General features: G+C 34.0%; 1 protein-coding gene across 1 annotated transcript in view; it reads right to left on the reverse strand.

Moving 5' to 3' along the window:
* myo9ab (myosin IXAb) overlaps positions 1-4,504 on the reverse strand; it is a 133,205-nt gene extending 128,701 nt beyond the window's left edge. The window contains exon 1 of the mRNA XM_016494739.1: positions 4,310-4,504. Coding sequence (XP_016350225.1) covers positions 4,310-4,467 — 158 coding nt within the window. The 5' untranslated portion in view covers positions 4,468-4,504. The remainder of the gene's footprint in view (positions 1-4,309) is intronic.
* Positions 4,505-18,785: the final 14,281 nt, after the last annotated feature.

An 18,785-nucleotide genomic window follows, 5' to 3' on the forward strand; every position in this document is an offset into this window, starting at 1 on the left:
TTTTTTTGTCATTCTTGTTCTGCAATTTTAAAAAATGAATTTGCTTGTATTATTTATGGAAATATTTCTATATTTATCTGTTTGATAACAAGACTATGTAATATATACATATAAATATATACTGCAATATATAAAACAAAAATACATAAACAACTATAATATAAGCAACTTTAAATGTAATAAACAAATACAAAATATAATTTGTATTTATAGTTCTGCAGTATCTTTAAAAAAAGTATTTGCTTGTGTTACTTATGGAAGCATTTCTATAATAGGCTATAATACAATATGTCTGATAACAAAACTATATAATATAAAAACATAAATATTAAAATTTAAAATATAATGTAATATCAAATATAAAAATACAAATAAATATAATAATAATATAAAATATAATGCAATATATAAAATATAAAAATAATATAAAATATAATGTATAAAATATAAAATATATTTATAGTCCATGTTCTGCAGTGACTTGATAATATAGTATAATATAACAATATAATAATAAATAATAATGTAATATAAAAATATATAAACAAAGTAAATATAATATAATCATATGAAATGTTACACCATATTTATAAGTCATTCTTGTTCTGCAGTTAACATAAAAAAAGATTTTGATGATGCTGCCTACCCCATTATACCCTCATTAGGATGCTAATTTTAAAATGTACACAAATAATCACCATTCGTAATTCATAACAGAAAATGAACAGGTATAAGAGGAAACAAACGCTCATATACGGCTTCACTTGTCAACCATCACAATCACATATAAAACCAGTTCTGCGAGCTCCCCACGATGCTTTGCATTTCTAGTGAAATTCGAGGCAATAAAACCCCTTACAAGCAGGACACTATTCATAGCCCGTCGTTATGAAATGCAATAATCCATATCGGCTTTAATGGATTTGAACTATGAAGGGCTCACAGCTTGACACCCCATCGCTGCGGCTCCTAAAGATCTTTAACTCAATGAAAATGGATTATATTCCTGTTTTCCTGAGCCTAGACATTAGCAGCGTCACACACTCGCAATAAATGGCAAATCATCGAGATGAGCCCTAGTTAGTGGATATGATCTAACACCCTTTGATCGCTGGAAACAGATGAACAAATATGGCACTGCTGAACCAGCGAATATAAAGCATTTTTAGCATTTGATGATCAAAACCCCTTTATGAATGCAACTCGCTATGAAGGCAGCTGCCTATAATGCTGTCTAAGTAGTAAGTAGGCTATGATTTCAGACTATAACGCCCAATAATGCCTTCTACAGGTAGACAGCTTACTAAGACTCATAAATGCTGTCTTGTAAAACAGCACACAGATCTTGATACTATGAGGTCTAAAAATGACGTCTAGATAGGCAGCTTGGTTTTGAGACTATGATGCCCAAAATGCTGTCTAGGTAGGCAGCTCACGATGCCCAAAAATGTTGTCTAGAGGCAGCTTACTTGGTTTTGAGATGATGATACTGAAAATATTCTCTAGGTAGGCTAGATTTTAATGGCCAAAAAATGTTGTCTAGGTAAACAGACCGCTACAATTTCATAATATGAAGTCCGAAAATGATGTCTAGAAAGGTAACTCAAAATCAAAATCTAATTATTAGGTTTTGAGACTATGATACCCAATAATGGCTTCTTGGTAAACAAACCACTACATTTTGATACTACAAAGTCGAAAAATGATGTCTAGATAGAGAGCCTACCAGGTTTTGAGACTATAATGCCAAAAACACTGTCTAGGTAGGCAGCTCATTAGGTTTTGGTACTACAAGGTCCAAAAATTATGTCTAGGTTACTAGATTTTGAGACTATGATGGCCAAAACTGTTGTCTAGGTAAATAGTAAAATAGGTTTTGATACTACAAGGTCCAAATATTATGTCTAGAGGCAGCTTACTTGGTTTTGAGATGATGATACTGAAAATATTATTGTCTAAGTAGGCTAGATTTTAATGACCAAAAAATGTTTTCTAGGTAAACAGACCACTACATTTTCTTACTATGAGGTCCAAAAAATGCTGTCTAGGAAGCCCACTAGATTTTGAGACTATGGTGCTCAAAATGCTGTCTAGGTAGGCATCTTGGTAGGTTTTGAGACTATGATTGCCAATAATGGCTTCTAGGTAGAAAGCACACTACAAGAGTATGATACCCATAAATGCTGTCTAGGTAAACAGCAGGTACTACAAGGTCCAAAATTGATGTCTAGATACAGCAGGTAGCTTACTAGTTTTGAAACTATGTTTCTCAAAATGCTGCCTAGGTAGGCAGCTTACTAGGTTTTGGTACTACAAGGTCCAAAAATGATGTCTATATAGATTACTAGATTTTGAGACTATGATGGCCAAAATTGTTGTCTAGGTACAAAGTCTACAAGATTTTGATGCTGCAAGGTCCAAAAAAGATATTTAGCTAGCTAGGCAGTTCACTAGGTTTTGAGTAGTGGTCGACTGATATATCGCCATGGCCGATATTTGGCATTTTTCAAATATTGGCATCGGCCGATAAGTTTTTCTGTTTGGCCGATGCGTTCGTATTTTGACAGCGCACCGGACTTTTATTTTGATGACGCTGAGTGCGGCAGTGCCTGAGCACACAGTGCTCACATTCTCCCTCTTGTTCGCTGTCATCGTTCAGTTCTGTCTAATACGGATAGAAGTCGGTCTAATAATGGCCCTGCCCACACTACCAAAAGCACCAAAAGTTGGTTAAATGACCATGGTGTTGGTGTGCTTGACTGGCCAGCAAACTCACCAGACCTGAACCCCATAGAGAATCTATGGGGTATTGTCAAGAGGAAAATGAGAAACAAGAGACCAAAAAATGCAGATGAGCTGAAGGCCACTGTCAAAGAAACCTGGGCTTCCATACCACCTCAGCAGTGCCACAAACTGATCACCTCCATGCCACGCCGAACTGAGGCAGTAATTAAAGCAAAAGGAGCCCCTACCAAGTATTGAGTACATGTACAGTAAATGAACATACTTTCCAGAAGGCCAACAATTCACTAAAAATGTTTTTTTTATTGGTCTTATGAAGTATTCTAATTTGTTGAGATAGTGAATTGGTGGGTTTTTGTTAAATGTGAGCCAAAATCATCACAATTAAAAGAACCAAAGACTTAAACTACTTCAGTCTGTGTGCAATGAATTTATTTAATACACGAGTTTCACAATTTGAGTTGAATTACTGAAATAAATGAACTTTTCCACGACATTCTAATTTATTGAGATGCACCTGTATATGCTGCTGTCTAGGTAGGCAGCTTACTAGGTTTTGAGACTACAATTCTCAAAATGTTGTCCAAGAAGTTTGTCTAGCTGAACTGTCCACAGTGTTTTGACATTATAAGGTCTAAAAATGATGTCTAGATAGGCAGCTCACTAGGTTTTGAAACTGTGATGCCCAAAAAGGTTGTCTAGGTAGAAAGCACAATAAAGTTTAAGAGTATATTGCCCATAAATGCTGTCTAGCTAAACAGCGTGTTAGATTTTGATACTATGAGGTCTAAAAATGATTTCTAGATAGGCAGCTCACTAGGTTGAGAGGCTATGATGCCCAAAATTGACTTTAGGTAGACAGCTCACTAGATTGTAGGCCTATAATGCCCATATAAATGCTGTCTAGGTAAACAGTCCACTAGATTCTGATACCATTAGGTCCAAAATGATTTCTAGACAGGCAGCTCACTAGGTTTGAACACAAAAAAATGATGTCTGCATAGACAGTATACTCAGTTTTGAGACACAGGCGTGCATTTAAAAAACTGACATTCACATTAATGTACAGCACAGCATATAAAAGACTCATGCAATAGTCTAATTGCGTTCATCTCCTGTGTGCACTATTAGTGTATTAGTGCACTAGGATTGACTAAATATTTAAATAAATAGCTCCAGTGAGCATATGATTGCCAGAACGCTGTCAACGTAGTCAGCTCACAAGGTTTTGAGCTTATTGAGTATGTCTACCGCTTTTATTTTGACTGACATTCATATTCATATGCACTGAATACACGCATGATGTTGCACTCATTGGTAAGAGTCGCTGCATGCATGCAAAGCGCATTTTGTGTGTTGCTGTAGGATTGCATCGATCACATGAATGCACCGGAGAGATTCATATATCTAACGTTAATTAAACAAAGACAAACCCAAGAATCTGGAGCAGGACAGTCGTGAAACCCAGATCCAGCCTGAGCTGATGCACAGAGAGCCGCTGAACAAAGACAAACCCAGCGGAACCGCATCGAAAGCGCACCGCATTTCTGCGTCAAACGCGTCTTACCTGCGCGTTTTATCGCTGCTGACGCTCGCCTCCGTGGCTCTGCATTTCCCCGGCGCAGCTCCGTCCGCGAACGCAGAAATCAACTGTGGTTTCGCTCGTAAATCCGCTTGAAGGCTCCCGTTGTCGTTTAACGCGAGGAGAGACGCGCGCGCGGTCATTAATGTCAGGGAAGCGCGCCGCTGTGTGCGATAATCACTGTGAACGCGCAGTGAGGGGCGGGGGCGCGCGCGAGTGTCAGTCAGATCATGTGTTTAGTTCATCACTCTTTCAGTATATTGTCTCTCTATCTCTCTATCTGTCTGTCTCTCTATCTCTCTATCTATCTATCTATCTCTCTATCTATCTGTCTCTCTATCTCTTTATCTATCTATCTATCTATCTGTCTGTCTGTCTGTCTGTCTCTCTATCTCTCTATCTATCTATCTATCTCTCTATCTATCTATCTATCTCTCTATCTATCTATCTATCTCTCTATCTATCTATCTATCTCTCTATCTATCTATCTATCTCTCTATCTATCTATCTATCTCTCTATCTATCTATCTATCTCTCTATCTATCTATCTATCTCTCTATCTATCTATCTATCTCTCTATCTATCTATCTATCTCTCTATCTATCTATCTATCTCTCTATCTATCTATCTATCTCTCTATCTATCTATCTATCTCTCTATCTATCTATCTATCTCTCTATCTATCTATCTATCTCTCTATCTATCTATCTATCTCTCTATCTATCTATCTATCTCTCTATCTATCTATCTATCTCTCTATCTATCTATCTATCTCTCTATCTATCTATCTATCTCTCTATCTATCTATCTATCTCTCTATCTATCTATCTATCTCTCTATCTATCTATCTATCTCTCTATCTATCTATCTATCTCTCTATCTATCTATCTATCTCTCTATCTATCTATCTATCTCTCTATCTATCTATCTATCTCTCTATCTATCTATCTATCTCTCTATCTATCTATCTATCTCTCTATCTATCTATCTATCTCTCTATCTATCTATCTATCTCTCTATCTATCTATCTATCTCTCTATCTATCTATCTATCTCTCTATCTATCTATCTATCTCTCTATCTATCTATCTATCTCTCTATCTATCTATCTATCTCTCTATCTATCTATCTATCTCTCTATCTATCTATCTATCTCTCTATCTATCTATCTATCTCTCTATCTATCTATCTATCTCTCTATCTATCTATCTATCTCTCTATCTATCTATCTATCTCTCTATCTATCTATCTATCTCTCTATCTATCTATCTATCTCTCTATCTATCTATCTATCTCTCTATCTATCTATCTATCTCTCTATCTATCTATCTATCTCTCTATCTATCTATCTATCTCTCTATCTATCTATCTATCTCTCTATCTATCTATCTATCTCTCTATCTATCTATCTATCTCTCTATCTATCTATCTATCTCTCTATCTATCTATCTATCTCTCTATCTATCTATCTATCTCTCTATCTATCTATCTATCTCTCTATCTATCTATCTATCTCTCTATCTATCTATCTATCTCTCTATCTATCTATCTATCTCTCTATCTATCTATCTATCTCTCTATCTATCTATCTATCTCTCTATCTATCTATCTATCTCTCTATCTATCTATCTATCTCTCTATCTATCTATCTATCTCTCTATCTATCTATCTATCTCTCTATCTATCTATCTATCTCTCTATCTATCTATCTATCTCTCTATCTATCTATCTATCTCTCTATCTATCTATCTATCTCTCTATCTATCTATCTATCTCTCTATCTATCTATCTATCTCTCTATCTATCTATCTATCTCTCTATCTATCTATCTATCTCTCTATCTATCTATCTATCTCTCTATCTATCTATCTATCTCTCTATCTATCTATCTATCTCTCTATCTATCTATCTATCTCTCTATCTATCTATCTATCTCTCTATCTATCTATCTATCTCTCTATCTATCTATCTATCTCTCTATCTATCTATCTATCTCTCTATCTATCTATCTATCTCTCTATCTATCTATCTATCTCTCTATCTATCTATCTATCTCTCTATCTATCTATCTATCTCTCTATCTATCTATCTATCTCTCTATCTATCTATCTATCTCTCTATCTATCTATCTATCTCTCTATCTATCTATCTATCTCTCTATCTATCTATCTATCTCTCTATCTATCTATCTATCTCTCTATCTATCTATCTATCTCTCTATCTATCTATCTATCTCTCTATCTATCTATCTATCTCTCTATCTATCTATCTATCTCTCTATCTATCTATCTATCTCTCTATCTATCTATCTATCTCTCTATCTATCTATCTATCTCTCTATCTATCTATCTATCTCTCTATCTATCTATCTATCTCTCTATCTATCTATCTATCTCTCTATCTATCTATCTATCTCTCTATCTATCTATCTATCTCTCTATCTATCTATCTATCTCTCTATCTATCTATCTATCTCTCTATCTATCTATCTATCTCTCTATCTATCTATCTATCTCTCTATCTATCTATCTATCTCTCTATCTATCTATCTATCTCTCTATCTATCTATCTATCTCTCTATCTATCTATCTATCTCTCTATCTATCTATCTATCTCTCTATCTATCTATCTATCTCTCTATCTATCTATCTATCTCTCTATCTATCTATCTATCTCTCTATCTATCTATCTATCTCTCTATCTATCTATCTATCTCTCTATCTATCTATCTATCTCTCTATCTATCTATCTATCTCTCTATCTATCTATCTATCTCTCTATCTATCTATCTATCTCTCTATCTATCTATCTATCTCTCTATCTATCTATCTATCTCTCTATCTATCTATCTATCTCTCTATCTATCTATCTATCTCTCTATCTATCTATCTATCTCTCTATCTATCTATCTATCTCTCTATCTATCTATCTATCTCTCTATCTATCTATCTATCTCTCTATCTATCTATCTATCTCTCTATCTATCTATCTATCTCTCTATCTATCTATCTATCTCTCTATCTATCTATCTATCTCTCTATCTATCTATCTATCTCTCTATCTATCTATCTATCTCTCTATCTATCTATCTATCTCTCTATCTATCTATCTATCTCTCTATCTATCTATCTATCTCTCTATCTATCTATCTATCTCTCTATCTATCTATCTATCTCTCTATCTATCTATCTATCTCTCTATCTATCTATCTATCTCTCTATCTATCTATCTATCTCTCTATCTATCTATCTATCTCTCTATCTATCTATCTATCTCTCTATCTATCTATCTATCTCTCTATCTATCTATCTATCTCTCTATCTATCTATCTATCTCTCTATCTATCTATCTATCTCTCTATCTATCTATCTATCTCTCTATCTATCTATCTATCTCTCTATCTATCTATCTATCTCTCTATCTATCTATCTATCTCTCTATCTATCTATCTATCTCTCTATCTATCTATCTATCTCTCTATCTATCTATCTATCTCTCTATCTATCTATCTATCTCTCTATCTATCTATCTATCTCTCTATCTATCTATCTATCTCTCTATCTATCTATCTATCTCTCTATCTATCTATCTATCTCTCTATCTATCTATCTATCTCTCTATCTATCTATCTATCTCTCTATCTATCTATCTATCTCTCTATCTATCTATCTATCTCTCTATCTATCTATCTATCTCTCTATCTATCTATCTATCTCTCTATCTATCTATCTATCTCTCTATCTATCTATCTATCTCTCTATCTATCTATCTATCTCTCTATCTATCTATCTATCTCTCTATCTATCTATCTATCTCTCTATCTATCTATCTATCTCTCTATCTATCTATCTATCTCTCTATCTATCTATCTATCTCTCTATCTATCTATCTATCTCTCTATCTATCTATCTATCTCTCTATCTATCTATCTATCTCTCTATCTATCTATCTATCTCTCTATCTATCTATCTATCTCTCTATCTATCTATCTATCTCTCTATCTATCTATCTATCTCTCTATCTATCTATCTATCTCTCTATCTATCTATCTATCTCTCTATCTATCTATCTATCTCTCTATCTATCTATCTATCTCTCTATCTATCTATCTATCTCTCTATCTATCTATCTATCTCTCTATCTATCTATCTATCTCTCTATCTATCTATCTATCTCTCTATCTATCTATCTATCTCTCTATCTATCTATCTATCTCTCTATCTATCTATCTATCTCTCTATCTATCTATCTATCTCTCTATCTATCTATCTATCTCTCTATCTATCTATCTATCTCTCTATCTATCTATCTGTCTGTCTGTCTGTCTATCTATCTATCTATCATTGTCTCTATCATTCTTTCTATTATTCAGTCTATCTACCTATCTATCTCTCTATCTGTCCATCTATCTATCTATCTATCTATCATTCTTTCATCTATCTATATATCTATCTATCTATCTATCTGTCTGTCTGTCTGTCTGTCTATCTATCTATCTATATATCTCTGTCTATATATATATACAGTTATGACATAAAGACCCTGATATATATATCCAGTTATGACATATAGACCCTGATATAAGCTTAAATTGTTGTGATTGTCTGTTTAAGGTGACAAGAATAACTCTATCGATATAACACTCTAAAAATTAATGTCATTGCATTAAATTACAAAACATCAAAGTAGAAAATTGTATTAAAGAGTAGAGAATTGTATTAAAATACAATTTATTGCTATTCAAATTCATATGTATGAATGTGGAATATGTTCATGTTCAGGTGGTTATTCTGCTCTGACACCTGTGTGAACTTGAGGAGAATTGACTTCAGACATCCAACTAAAAATAACCATGGGACAAGTTGGGAAAAGTAATTAAAACAATGGCTCAGTCTGTCTGTCTGTCTGTCTGTCTGTCTGTCTATCTATCTATCATTCTCTCTATCATTCTTTCTAGTATTCAGTCTATCTTCTATCCGTCTGTCTGTCTGTCTGTCTATCTATCTATCTATCTATCTACCTGTCTGTCTATCTATCTATCATTCTCTCCTATCTATCTATCTGTCTGTCTATCTATCTATCTATCTATCTATCTATCGATCTCTCTGTCTGTCTGTCTGTCTATCATTCTTTCTATTATTCAGTGTATCTATCCATCTATCTATCTATCTATCACTGTCTCTCTATCATTCTTTCTATTATTCAGTCTATCTATCTATCTGTCTGTCTCTGTCTGTCTATCTATCTATCATTCTCTCTATCATTCTTTCTATTATTCAGTCTATCTATCTATCTATCTATCTGTCTGTCTGTCTATCTGTCTGTCTGTCTGTCTGTCTATCTATAATTGTCTGTCTATCATTCTTTCTATTATTCAGTCTATCTATCTATCTATCTATCTATCGATCTATCTATCTATCTATCTATCTGTCTGTCTGTCTATCTATCTATCTATCTATCTGTCTGTCTGTCTATCTATCTATCTATCTATCTGTCTGTCTGTCTGTCTGTCTATCTATAATTGTCTGTCTATCATTCTTTCTATTATTCAGTGTATCTATCCATCTATCTATCTATCTATCACTGTCTCTCTATCATTCTTTCTATTATTCAGTCTATCTATCTGTCTGTCTGTCTCTCTATCATTCTATCTATCTGTCTGTCTATCTATCATCTGTCTGTCTGTCTATCTATCACTCTTTCAATATATCATTGTCTTTCTATCATTCAGTCTATCTATCTATCTGTCTGTCTATCTTTCACTTTCAATATATACTTCTATCATTCTTTTATTATTCAGTCTATCTATCTATCTGTTCTTTCTGTCTGTCTATCTATCACTCTTTCAATATATCATTGTCTTTCTATCATCTATCTATCACTCTTTCAATCTATACTTCTTTCTATCTTTCTTTTATCTATCACTCTTTCAATATATACTTCTATCATTCTTTCTGTTAGTCAGTCTATCTATCTATCATCTGTCTGTCTATCTATCTATCACTCTTTCAATATATACTTCTATCATTCTTTTATTATTTAGTCTATCCATCTATATATTTATCTGTTCTTTCTATCATCTGTCTGTCTCTCTCTCTCTCTCTCTCGGACACTAGGAAACACGCACATGTGCTGTGTCCAGTGATGGGAATCCGTGGATGTGATGAGCAGCCGAGCATGTTTGTTAGACGGGCCCCGTGGCCCCGAGGAGTCTGAATTCCTGGACCCAAAGTGAGGCCCCTGCCGTGCAATCAGACGGACGACGAGAGGCTCTGAACTGACAGGATCTCTAGGAAAACCGTCATTAGCTCGGAGTGTTTTAAAGAAACCAGATGGACGATTGGGGGACGGGTCAGGGTTTATGGGGGGCCGAAGGAGCAAAACAACACGACTGTATTTTATTTGGACAGCACAACGTCCTCAATGATTCTGGGTTATTTTAGCCCGGGGTGCTTTAAAAAACACATTTTGAAAGGAGAAGTGATGTGAAATTTCTGTTTGCAGATATTTTGCGGTTTATTTTTTTAGGATGATCATTCAGATCTCTGAGGAACACAGTGTCATTTTTTTAATCTCAGTGTCCGAGATAACATGTTAGATAGGAAAATAAAACGTTATGCATTGGTTTATGCAGCTTCATGCAACATGCAGTTGTTTAATTCTAAAAATGCACATTATATCATCAACAGTTTAAATAAAGTTACTCTTGAAGATAACATTTCAGAGAAACATGCTTCAGGATATTGAATAATTTACACAAGTTTTAACATGCTATCATTGCGATAAAAAAAGCATAAAAATGTAATGTCATGCAAACACACAGCAACTCAATTTAACAATGTAAAAGTTATAGATTTAAAAATGTACATTAATTCATCAACAAATAGTTTAAATACAGTTCTGAAGAAATTAATATTCCAGTCTGGTCTTTCTTCCCAGATTAAAATGATGTCAATAAAATAAAATAATCTAAATAAATAGCCTATTGAACAAATATTTTAGATAAATTTCAATATTTATTTTAAAATATTTTACAAAATATTAAATATAAATATATATATTTAACAATACATTTTCATTATATGATTGAATTTTATATATATATATATATATATATATATATATATATTGTTTTTTTACTTGTTTTTATCCTATTACATTAATGAGAGTTTGGAAATATGCGAAAATAATGAAATAAAATACAAATAATGATGATGACAGACAAATAAGCACTAATCAAACAGAGAAAAGTGAAAGAATCAAGAAGGAGGCCATGGAAAGACTGATAGAGGTTGATGGAGGATATAGTTGAACCCTGGCGTTGGTCATCTGGACCTGGTGATATTTTCTGTGTTATGAGCGCGTCTCATGCTGTGTTCAGATATATTTCAGCCCTACGGTCACATTAGACTTCATGGATCCAATAAAACTCTGCAGACAACAGCAAACCACACACTAAAACAGAAGAGTGCTTAACAACTATAGTACATGTGCTGACATTGTTCATTAAAGTCAGACAGGGAATATATAGAAGAGAGGACAGAGGTATGAATGTTATTTCCCTCACATCTATTCTATTCAAATCTGTGTGACTGTCTCTGCGGGAAACTGACAGCAAGAACATCTCACAGCTTCAGTCAGTACAAGGTGTGAACAAGCGTCTGGAGGCTGAGCTTTTCCTCAGAGAACGACGTGACGTGTGATCTCTGATCCTGTTGAGTTATAATGGATTTTCACTGACTCATCTCAGGATGTCAAACTGAAACCAACATTTCTGTGTTTCTGAAACTGAAGCGTGACAGAAAACTGACACCAGTTTGTGAAATCCAGACAGATTTCCTTTCCCACTGCTAGTCACTGACTATATGACTGGGGTTAAACCGGATTACAAAATATCCCAACGGCCCACAGGCCATAAAACCAGACTCAAAAACAATCCTTTAGTTTGTCACAAAGAATTGTGAAACATCCTGTCCTGACACAACGACATTTTTCTATTTTTGATTATAAATTAAATTCAGTGCAACAAATGATAAGGTAAAATATAGCAAAACATATCTACCTAATTCAACTTAACAAGTACAGTTGCTGACTTACATGTTTAAGTATAATCAAACTGGCTGTACATTTACTTTTCTTTTTTTTTTTCAATCTTGTTTAGTTGAATCTTGTATAACAGAAAGTTGTAATTATTTTGATGGGTTAATGGAAAAACACATGTTGCCCCTTTTTTAACAGTATAGTAAATGTAAATTAATTATTTACTTTTTTTGTATTATAGTGATTTTATATACCTTTATATTTATTATAGCCTATGTTTTTATATTTTTTATTTCTCTTTATTGTTTGACGGGTTAATGGAAAAACGTATGTTGCCATTGTTTACTCTATATATGTAAATTTAAATTAATTATATAATTTAATATACAATTTTATATTTTTTGTAGTAATTTAATGTTTTTTGTTTCTCGTTTTTGCATTACAAAATTGAATTAAATGTTTTTGTATTATAGTAATAATTTTATATATTTTTTATATTTATTATATATTTTTATTTCTCTTTATTTTTTGATGGGTTAATTGAAGCACATGTTGCCATTGTAAATTTAAATTACTTTAATTATATAATTTAATATTTTTGTAGTAATTTAATATATTTTTTATTTCTCGTTGTTGCATTACAAAATTGCAATTTTGAGCTGAGAAATTTGGTACATAGATATAGTAAATTTAAATTATTTTATATAATTTAATATACGATTAATTTTTTTGTATTATAGTAATTTAATATATATTTTTTAAGTTTTTGCATTACAAAACTGCAATTTCAAGTTAGGAAATTTGCTAAATTGCCATAAAAACAAAGTAAAAAATATTTTCTTTCGAATTACCAGTTACCCTATTTTCTGTCTTATAGATTGTTACATTAAATTAATTCAATCTTATTAGAGGTAGCTCTGTTTGTGAACTAGTGATTGTGTGATGAAGATGACAGGGTTCTCTACTGGTTCACTGAAGGACTTTATAGGAAGCAGATGTTTTTAGTCATTACCGTCAGCAGCCTAATCTTTGCCCTGTATCAAATCACTATGTTAATAAAAGTCTTTACCTGTCATCCACCCTATAAATTACCTCACCGCTCCGTTTCGTTCTGTCTTCTCCCTGGAAAAAACCCAACACAGAGAATTTGTTACCACACAAAGACATTTGTCTGCCAGTGAAAACACTGCAAAGTTCATAGGATATATGTACTGTCTGTCATTTTATGGCTTCAATCAATACTTGAGCTCATTAAACAGTTACTTGACTGAGACGCTGAGATTAGCTGCTCTTTATTTCCACGGCTGATGGTTAAATCACACTAAAGTTTTATCAGGAGTAAGAGACACAAAACATTAGACTAATATTCACAGAGGGAGAGTTACAGCACATTTGCTCTTTTAATTTAACAAGAAACTCGGTTCTATTTTAAGCCTAAAGGATCTGCAATAAAACCAGTGTTTCCTCAGAGAACGACATTTTCATTTCACGGGTTATACAGGAAAACACGGCGAGTAACTTATTAAAAAGCCAAATTAATAGTCTAGACTTCATGATCAAGACAGATCAAGTAAAAAAAAAGTTTTAGTTTAGTGGTGTTACATAGTAAAAAATAAATAAATGAATAATTTTGCCATATAGCAAATCCTAGCATATTGCAAAAGACTAAAAAAAACACCTGGCAACCATATAGCAATGCCCTAGCAACCACCCACAACAAACTGCATAGCAACAGACTAAAAAAAAAACACCCAGAACATCTTAACAACCATATAGCAATGCCCTAGCAACCACCCACAACAAACTGCATAGCAACAGACTAAAACACTCGGAACACTTAGCAACCATATAGCAATACCCTAGCAACCACTTACAACAAACTGCATAGCAACAGACTAAAAAAAAAACACCCAGAACATCTTAACAACCATATAGCAATGCCCTAGCAACCACCCACAACAAACTGCATAGCAAGACTAAAATACACTCAGAACATTTTAGCATCCACATAGCAAAGCCCTAGCAACTACGCACAACAAACTGCTTAGCAACAGACTAAAACACTCAGAACACTTAGCAACCATATAGCAATGCCCTAGCAACCACCCACAACAAACTGCATAGCAAAAGACTAAAAAACACTCAGAACATCTTAGCATCCACATAGCAAAGCCCTAGAAACTACGCACAACAAACTGCTTAGCAACAGACTAAAACACTCAGAACACTTAGCAACCATATAGCAATGCCCTAGCAACCACCCACAACAAACTGCATAGCAACAGTCTAAAAAACTCAGAACATCTTAGCATCCACATAGCAATGCCCTAGCAACTACGCACAACAAACTGCATAGCAACAGACTAAAAAACACTCAGAACATCTTAGCAACCATATAGCAATCCTAGCAACCACCCGCAACATTCTATTCTAACCTGTCAAAATAAAAGTCTTATTGTGGAACAGATTAGCAAACGTCCGTGAATCAGGCCATACAAGTGTGCAGACTGAACAAACTTAGACCTGAAGTTCTGGCTTTTATATATTAGCTTCTCTTGTCACAAACTCACAGCGTTGTTAAATATTTGTTTTATTAAAAGCTCCAGAGCTGCTGAGGTGCTTCTGAAATATCATTCCAGAGAGAATCTGAGCTCTGTGTTTTGTGCAAGAACACTCAAGGCATATTTTCTCTGGATCCACCTTAGGAAAATAAACACAGTGTTTGTCTTAGAGCTGCACTTCAACAGAAAGGTGGAGGAGATTTACTCCAATCCAGAGGTGAGCAGCTCCTGCAGGGTCAACTGGATCACACGGCCAACAGACAGGCAGTGTAAGAAACCAGTTTAAATCTGTTCACCCTCATGTTGTTTTCAAACCTGTTTGACTGTCCTTCTTCGATGAAACACAAAAGGGGATGTTAATAAGAAACTTCCGATTTCCATTCAAAGTGGATGTTAATTTTTACTGCTAAGCTTCATAAAAAAGCACCATAAAATATCATAAAAGTAGATTTGACAGCACTGACAAATGGAAATGATCAAAGAATAACAACTTACTGTAAATCTGAGTCTGTTGGGTTTGAATGGGTGAGTAAATGATGACAGAACTTTCATTTTTGGTGAACTGCCCCTTTAAGAATGTTCTATCCTGGAATCCACATTCTACAATGTTCTATTCTGGAATCCACATGTGTCCGGCTTCCTGACAGGGTCGTTCCAGGATTTGCCGTATCCATTCCGACTGAGAGGACAGATGGTGACAAGGTGACCGTGTCTTAATGATTGTGAGAGCTTTGAGCTTCATGCCGGGCTGGAGTCATGGAGGCCTTTGGGCAACGTGCTAAAAGTATGAGCACTCTGGAGATCACGACTGTCAGGAGCGTTATATATATTCAGCCATGGAGAAGGGACTTTTTCCCCTTAACAGACTTAGTCATTCTCATGCAAAACTTGTATTTTTTTTTGGTAAAGTGCTTGCGTTCCCTAGAGGAACATGCCATTCTCTTGCAAAACATTTGAGTTCCCCGAGAAACTCTGTATTCACCCACAAAACAACTTGTTTTGCGAACAAATGTTTTGTTCGCAAAACATTTGCAGTCCTTGCATTTGCATTCCTTTACATTCCTTTCTCGTAAATGTGTTGCATTGCCCCAAGAAACTCTGCGTTCACTCGCAAAAGTATTGCATTCTCTCGTAAAAGTGTTGCGTGCCCCAGAGAAACTTTGCGTTCTCTTGCAAAAGTATTGCATTCCCCAGAGAAACTTGGTGTTCCCTCGCAAATCGATTGCATTCACTTGTAAAACATTTGCGTTCCCTGAGAAACTTTGCGATCACTCGCAAAAATATTGCATTCCGGCATGAAACTTTGCATTTGCTTGTAAAACTTCGGTATTCCCCAGAAACTTGCTATTCTCTCTCAAAACAGTTGCGTTCCCCAGAGAAACGTTGCTTTCGTTTGCAAAACATTTGCCTTTTCTCAAAAATCGATTGCGCTCACTTGTAAAACATTTGCATTCCCCCAAGAAACTTTGCATTTGCCCACAAAACTTTTGTGTTTCCTCGCAAAACGATTGCGTTTTCTCATAAAACTATTGTGTTCCCCCCAAAAAACTTGCATTCTCTTGCGAAAGCATTGCATTCACCTGAATAAATATGCATTCTCCTGCAGGTTTTTACAATTTTTATTTATTTATTTAACCATCATTATGTCTCTTTAGGGGCCCGGTAGAAAACAGACTAAAATATTCATGATTTTTTTCCCTAAACATATTGTTGCATCCCAATGTTTGTCCAATCAAATACTCTCTAGAATGAGTAGGTCTCATTTTAAGTAAACATGTGCAACCTGTATATTGTGTGTTTGGCTGGTTAAGATGGTTTAATGAAGTCAGTGGCTTGTTTTAAAACATCTTGAGTGAGAATTGCTGTGTTCTCATAGACCACAAATTCACTGCCGTGTTATTTTTCGCCCCTGATGTCCTTTGAGTCACTCGGCTTGGACCGCTAAACACCCATAAAAGTCGGTTTTACTGGAACGCTCTTGGCTGTGGTGTTTAACAGATCCTCTGTATGAGAATAACAGACACAAATGAAGCCCTTTTCAGAGTCTTATGTCACTGTTCTAAACACATCCAGAATACAGAGCAGATTTTAATCTGACAGGCCTCTATGTTAACATCAATCTGTCTTCATTTACTCGCCCTCATGTGGATCCAAACCCATATGACTCTCTTCTGTGGAACACAAAGGCAGAATTATTGAGTAATTTCAGTGCATCAGAATGAGCATGTAAGGTCAAATGTCGCTCACCGTGACCCTCAGATGCAACATTCCAGGAATTGCTCACCTCAAATGTCAGTTTTAGGCCTCGAGGAACCAGGTGTGTGTCATTGGTGTAACCGCGGGTCAAGAAAGTGGATGAACAAGATTACCACTTAAAATGGTAAACCTCAAGGTAAACCATCACGGTAGCTATACTTTAGACCTGATAATTGGTTTATTATGAGCACTGAGATGTTATTTTAGATCGGAGGGTTCTAGAATTTATTTAAATTGTAGTTTTATATTTTCAGTCTTCTGTTTTACTTCATTCTTAGGTGAAACTCTCAAACCAACCTTTGACATTAAACAAAAAAAAAAAAGGACGATACCTGCAATTTCTCCAGCACAAAGAATATCATTTACAGAGTTTATAGAGGAATATGTTTGATATAACAGTGCACATAAATCAAGTTTGAGAAAGAACTGACCACCCAAATGTGAAAATCATCATTTGAGAGTGATGTGTTCTTAGGTATCAAGAAATATTACTTTAAGTATGTTTTACATCCATGCAATGAGAAGTTTTTGCATAGGCCTTAAAACTATCATTCCAAAGCAATACAAATGTATTTATTTTCTTGTTTTATAATTATTAAAATGATTATTTTATCATTGTTAACTTGTCTATATTACGTATCTGCTTTATATAATGTTGTGGTCACGCAACTGAAAATAAAGCAGACAAAAAGAAAACTCCGAGCCATGAATTCTTGAAACTTAAAGTTTTGTCGCCCCAAAGCGGTTAAAGACAGATACCCTTCAGTAAAAGAGAAGGGTTCATTCAAAACTGAAAAATGAAAAAAATGAAAAACATCCATCCAACAGAGACTGAAACTTTTTGAACAATAAATACGGTTTTAAAACTTTTTTTTAGAGTAAGAAATGTACAATTAAGTCAAGTCACCATTATTTAAATAGCCTAGGGCTTTTTATAATGCAGATTGTGTCAAAAGAACCATAATGACTGCTTGCATTCATACTTATTCTTAAAGTTAGATGTCTCATTTACAGCAAACCTAAACGATCACAGTATTAAATATCGATTTCCTACATCATGTTCTGCATGCCAGTAATGCAAGTGTTTCATAATCAGTATTTTGTCTTGTTTTCGTGTTGCGTGAGATATTAAGATATGTTTTCAGAGAATTTCTCCTTTTCTCAAATGTATTCCTGTATGGTATCAGTGGGATTTTTAAAGTTTTTTTTTAAGTTTCTTATGCTCATCAAGGCTGCATTTAAGTAGTGCTGTCAAATGATTAATCGTGATTAATCGCATCCAAAATAAAAATTGTGTTTACATAATATGTGTGTGTACTGTATATATTTATTATGTACAGTATATATAAAAGCACACAGAGTATATATTTTGAAAATATTTACATTTATTTACATGTATATATTTATATTCATATAATTTTTCAACAAATCACCAAATAAGTATAAATGTATAAATATAATGTAAATATTTTAAACAATTATACTAATTTTGTGATTTATTAAAATATCTAAAAAATATAGATTTTAAAATATTAAAAAAATATTGAATAGTTTACAAGTAAACAAGACAAAAATACTCATTAAAATGTTTTTTCGCAGTGCACT

This window comes from Sinocyclocheilus anshuiensis, unplaced genomic scaffold, assembly GCF_001515605.1.
Source record: "Sinocyclocheilus anshuiensis isolate Anshui unplaced genomic scaffold, SAMN03320099.WGS_v1.1 scaffold923, whole genome shotgun sequence".
NCBI lineage: Eukaryota > Metazoa > Chordata > Actinopteri > Cypriniformes > Cyprinidae > Sinocyclocheilus > Sinocyclocheilus anshuiensis.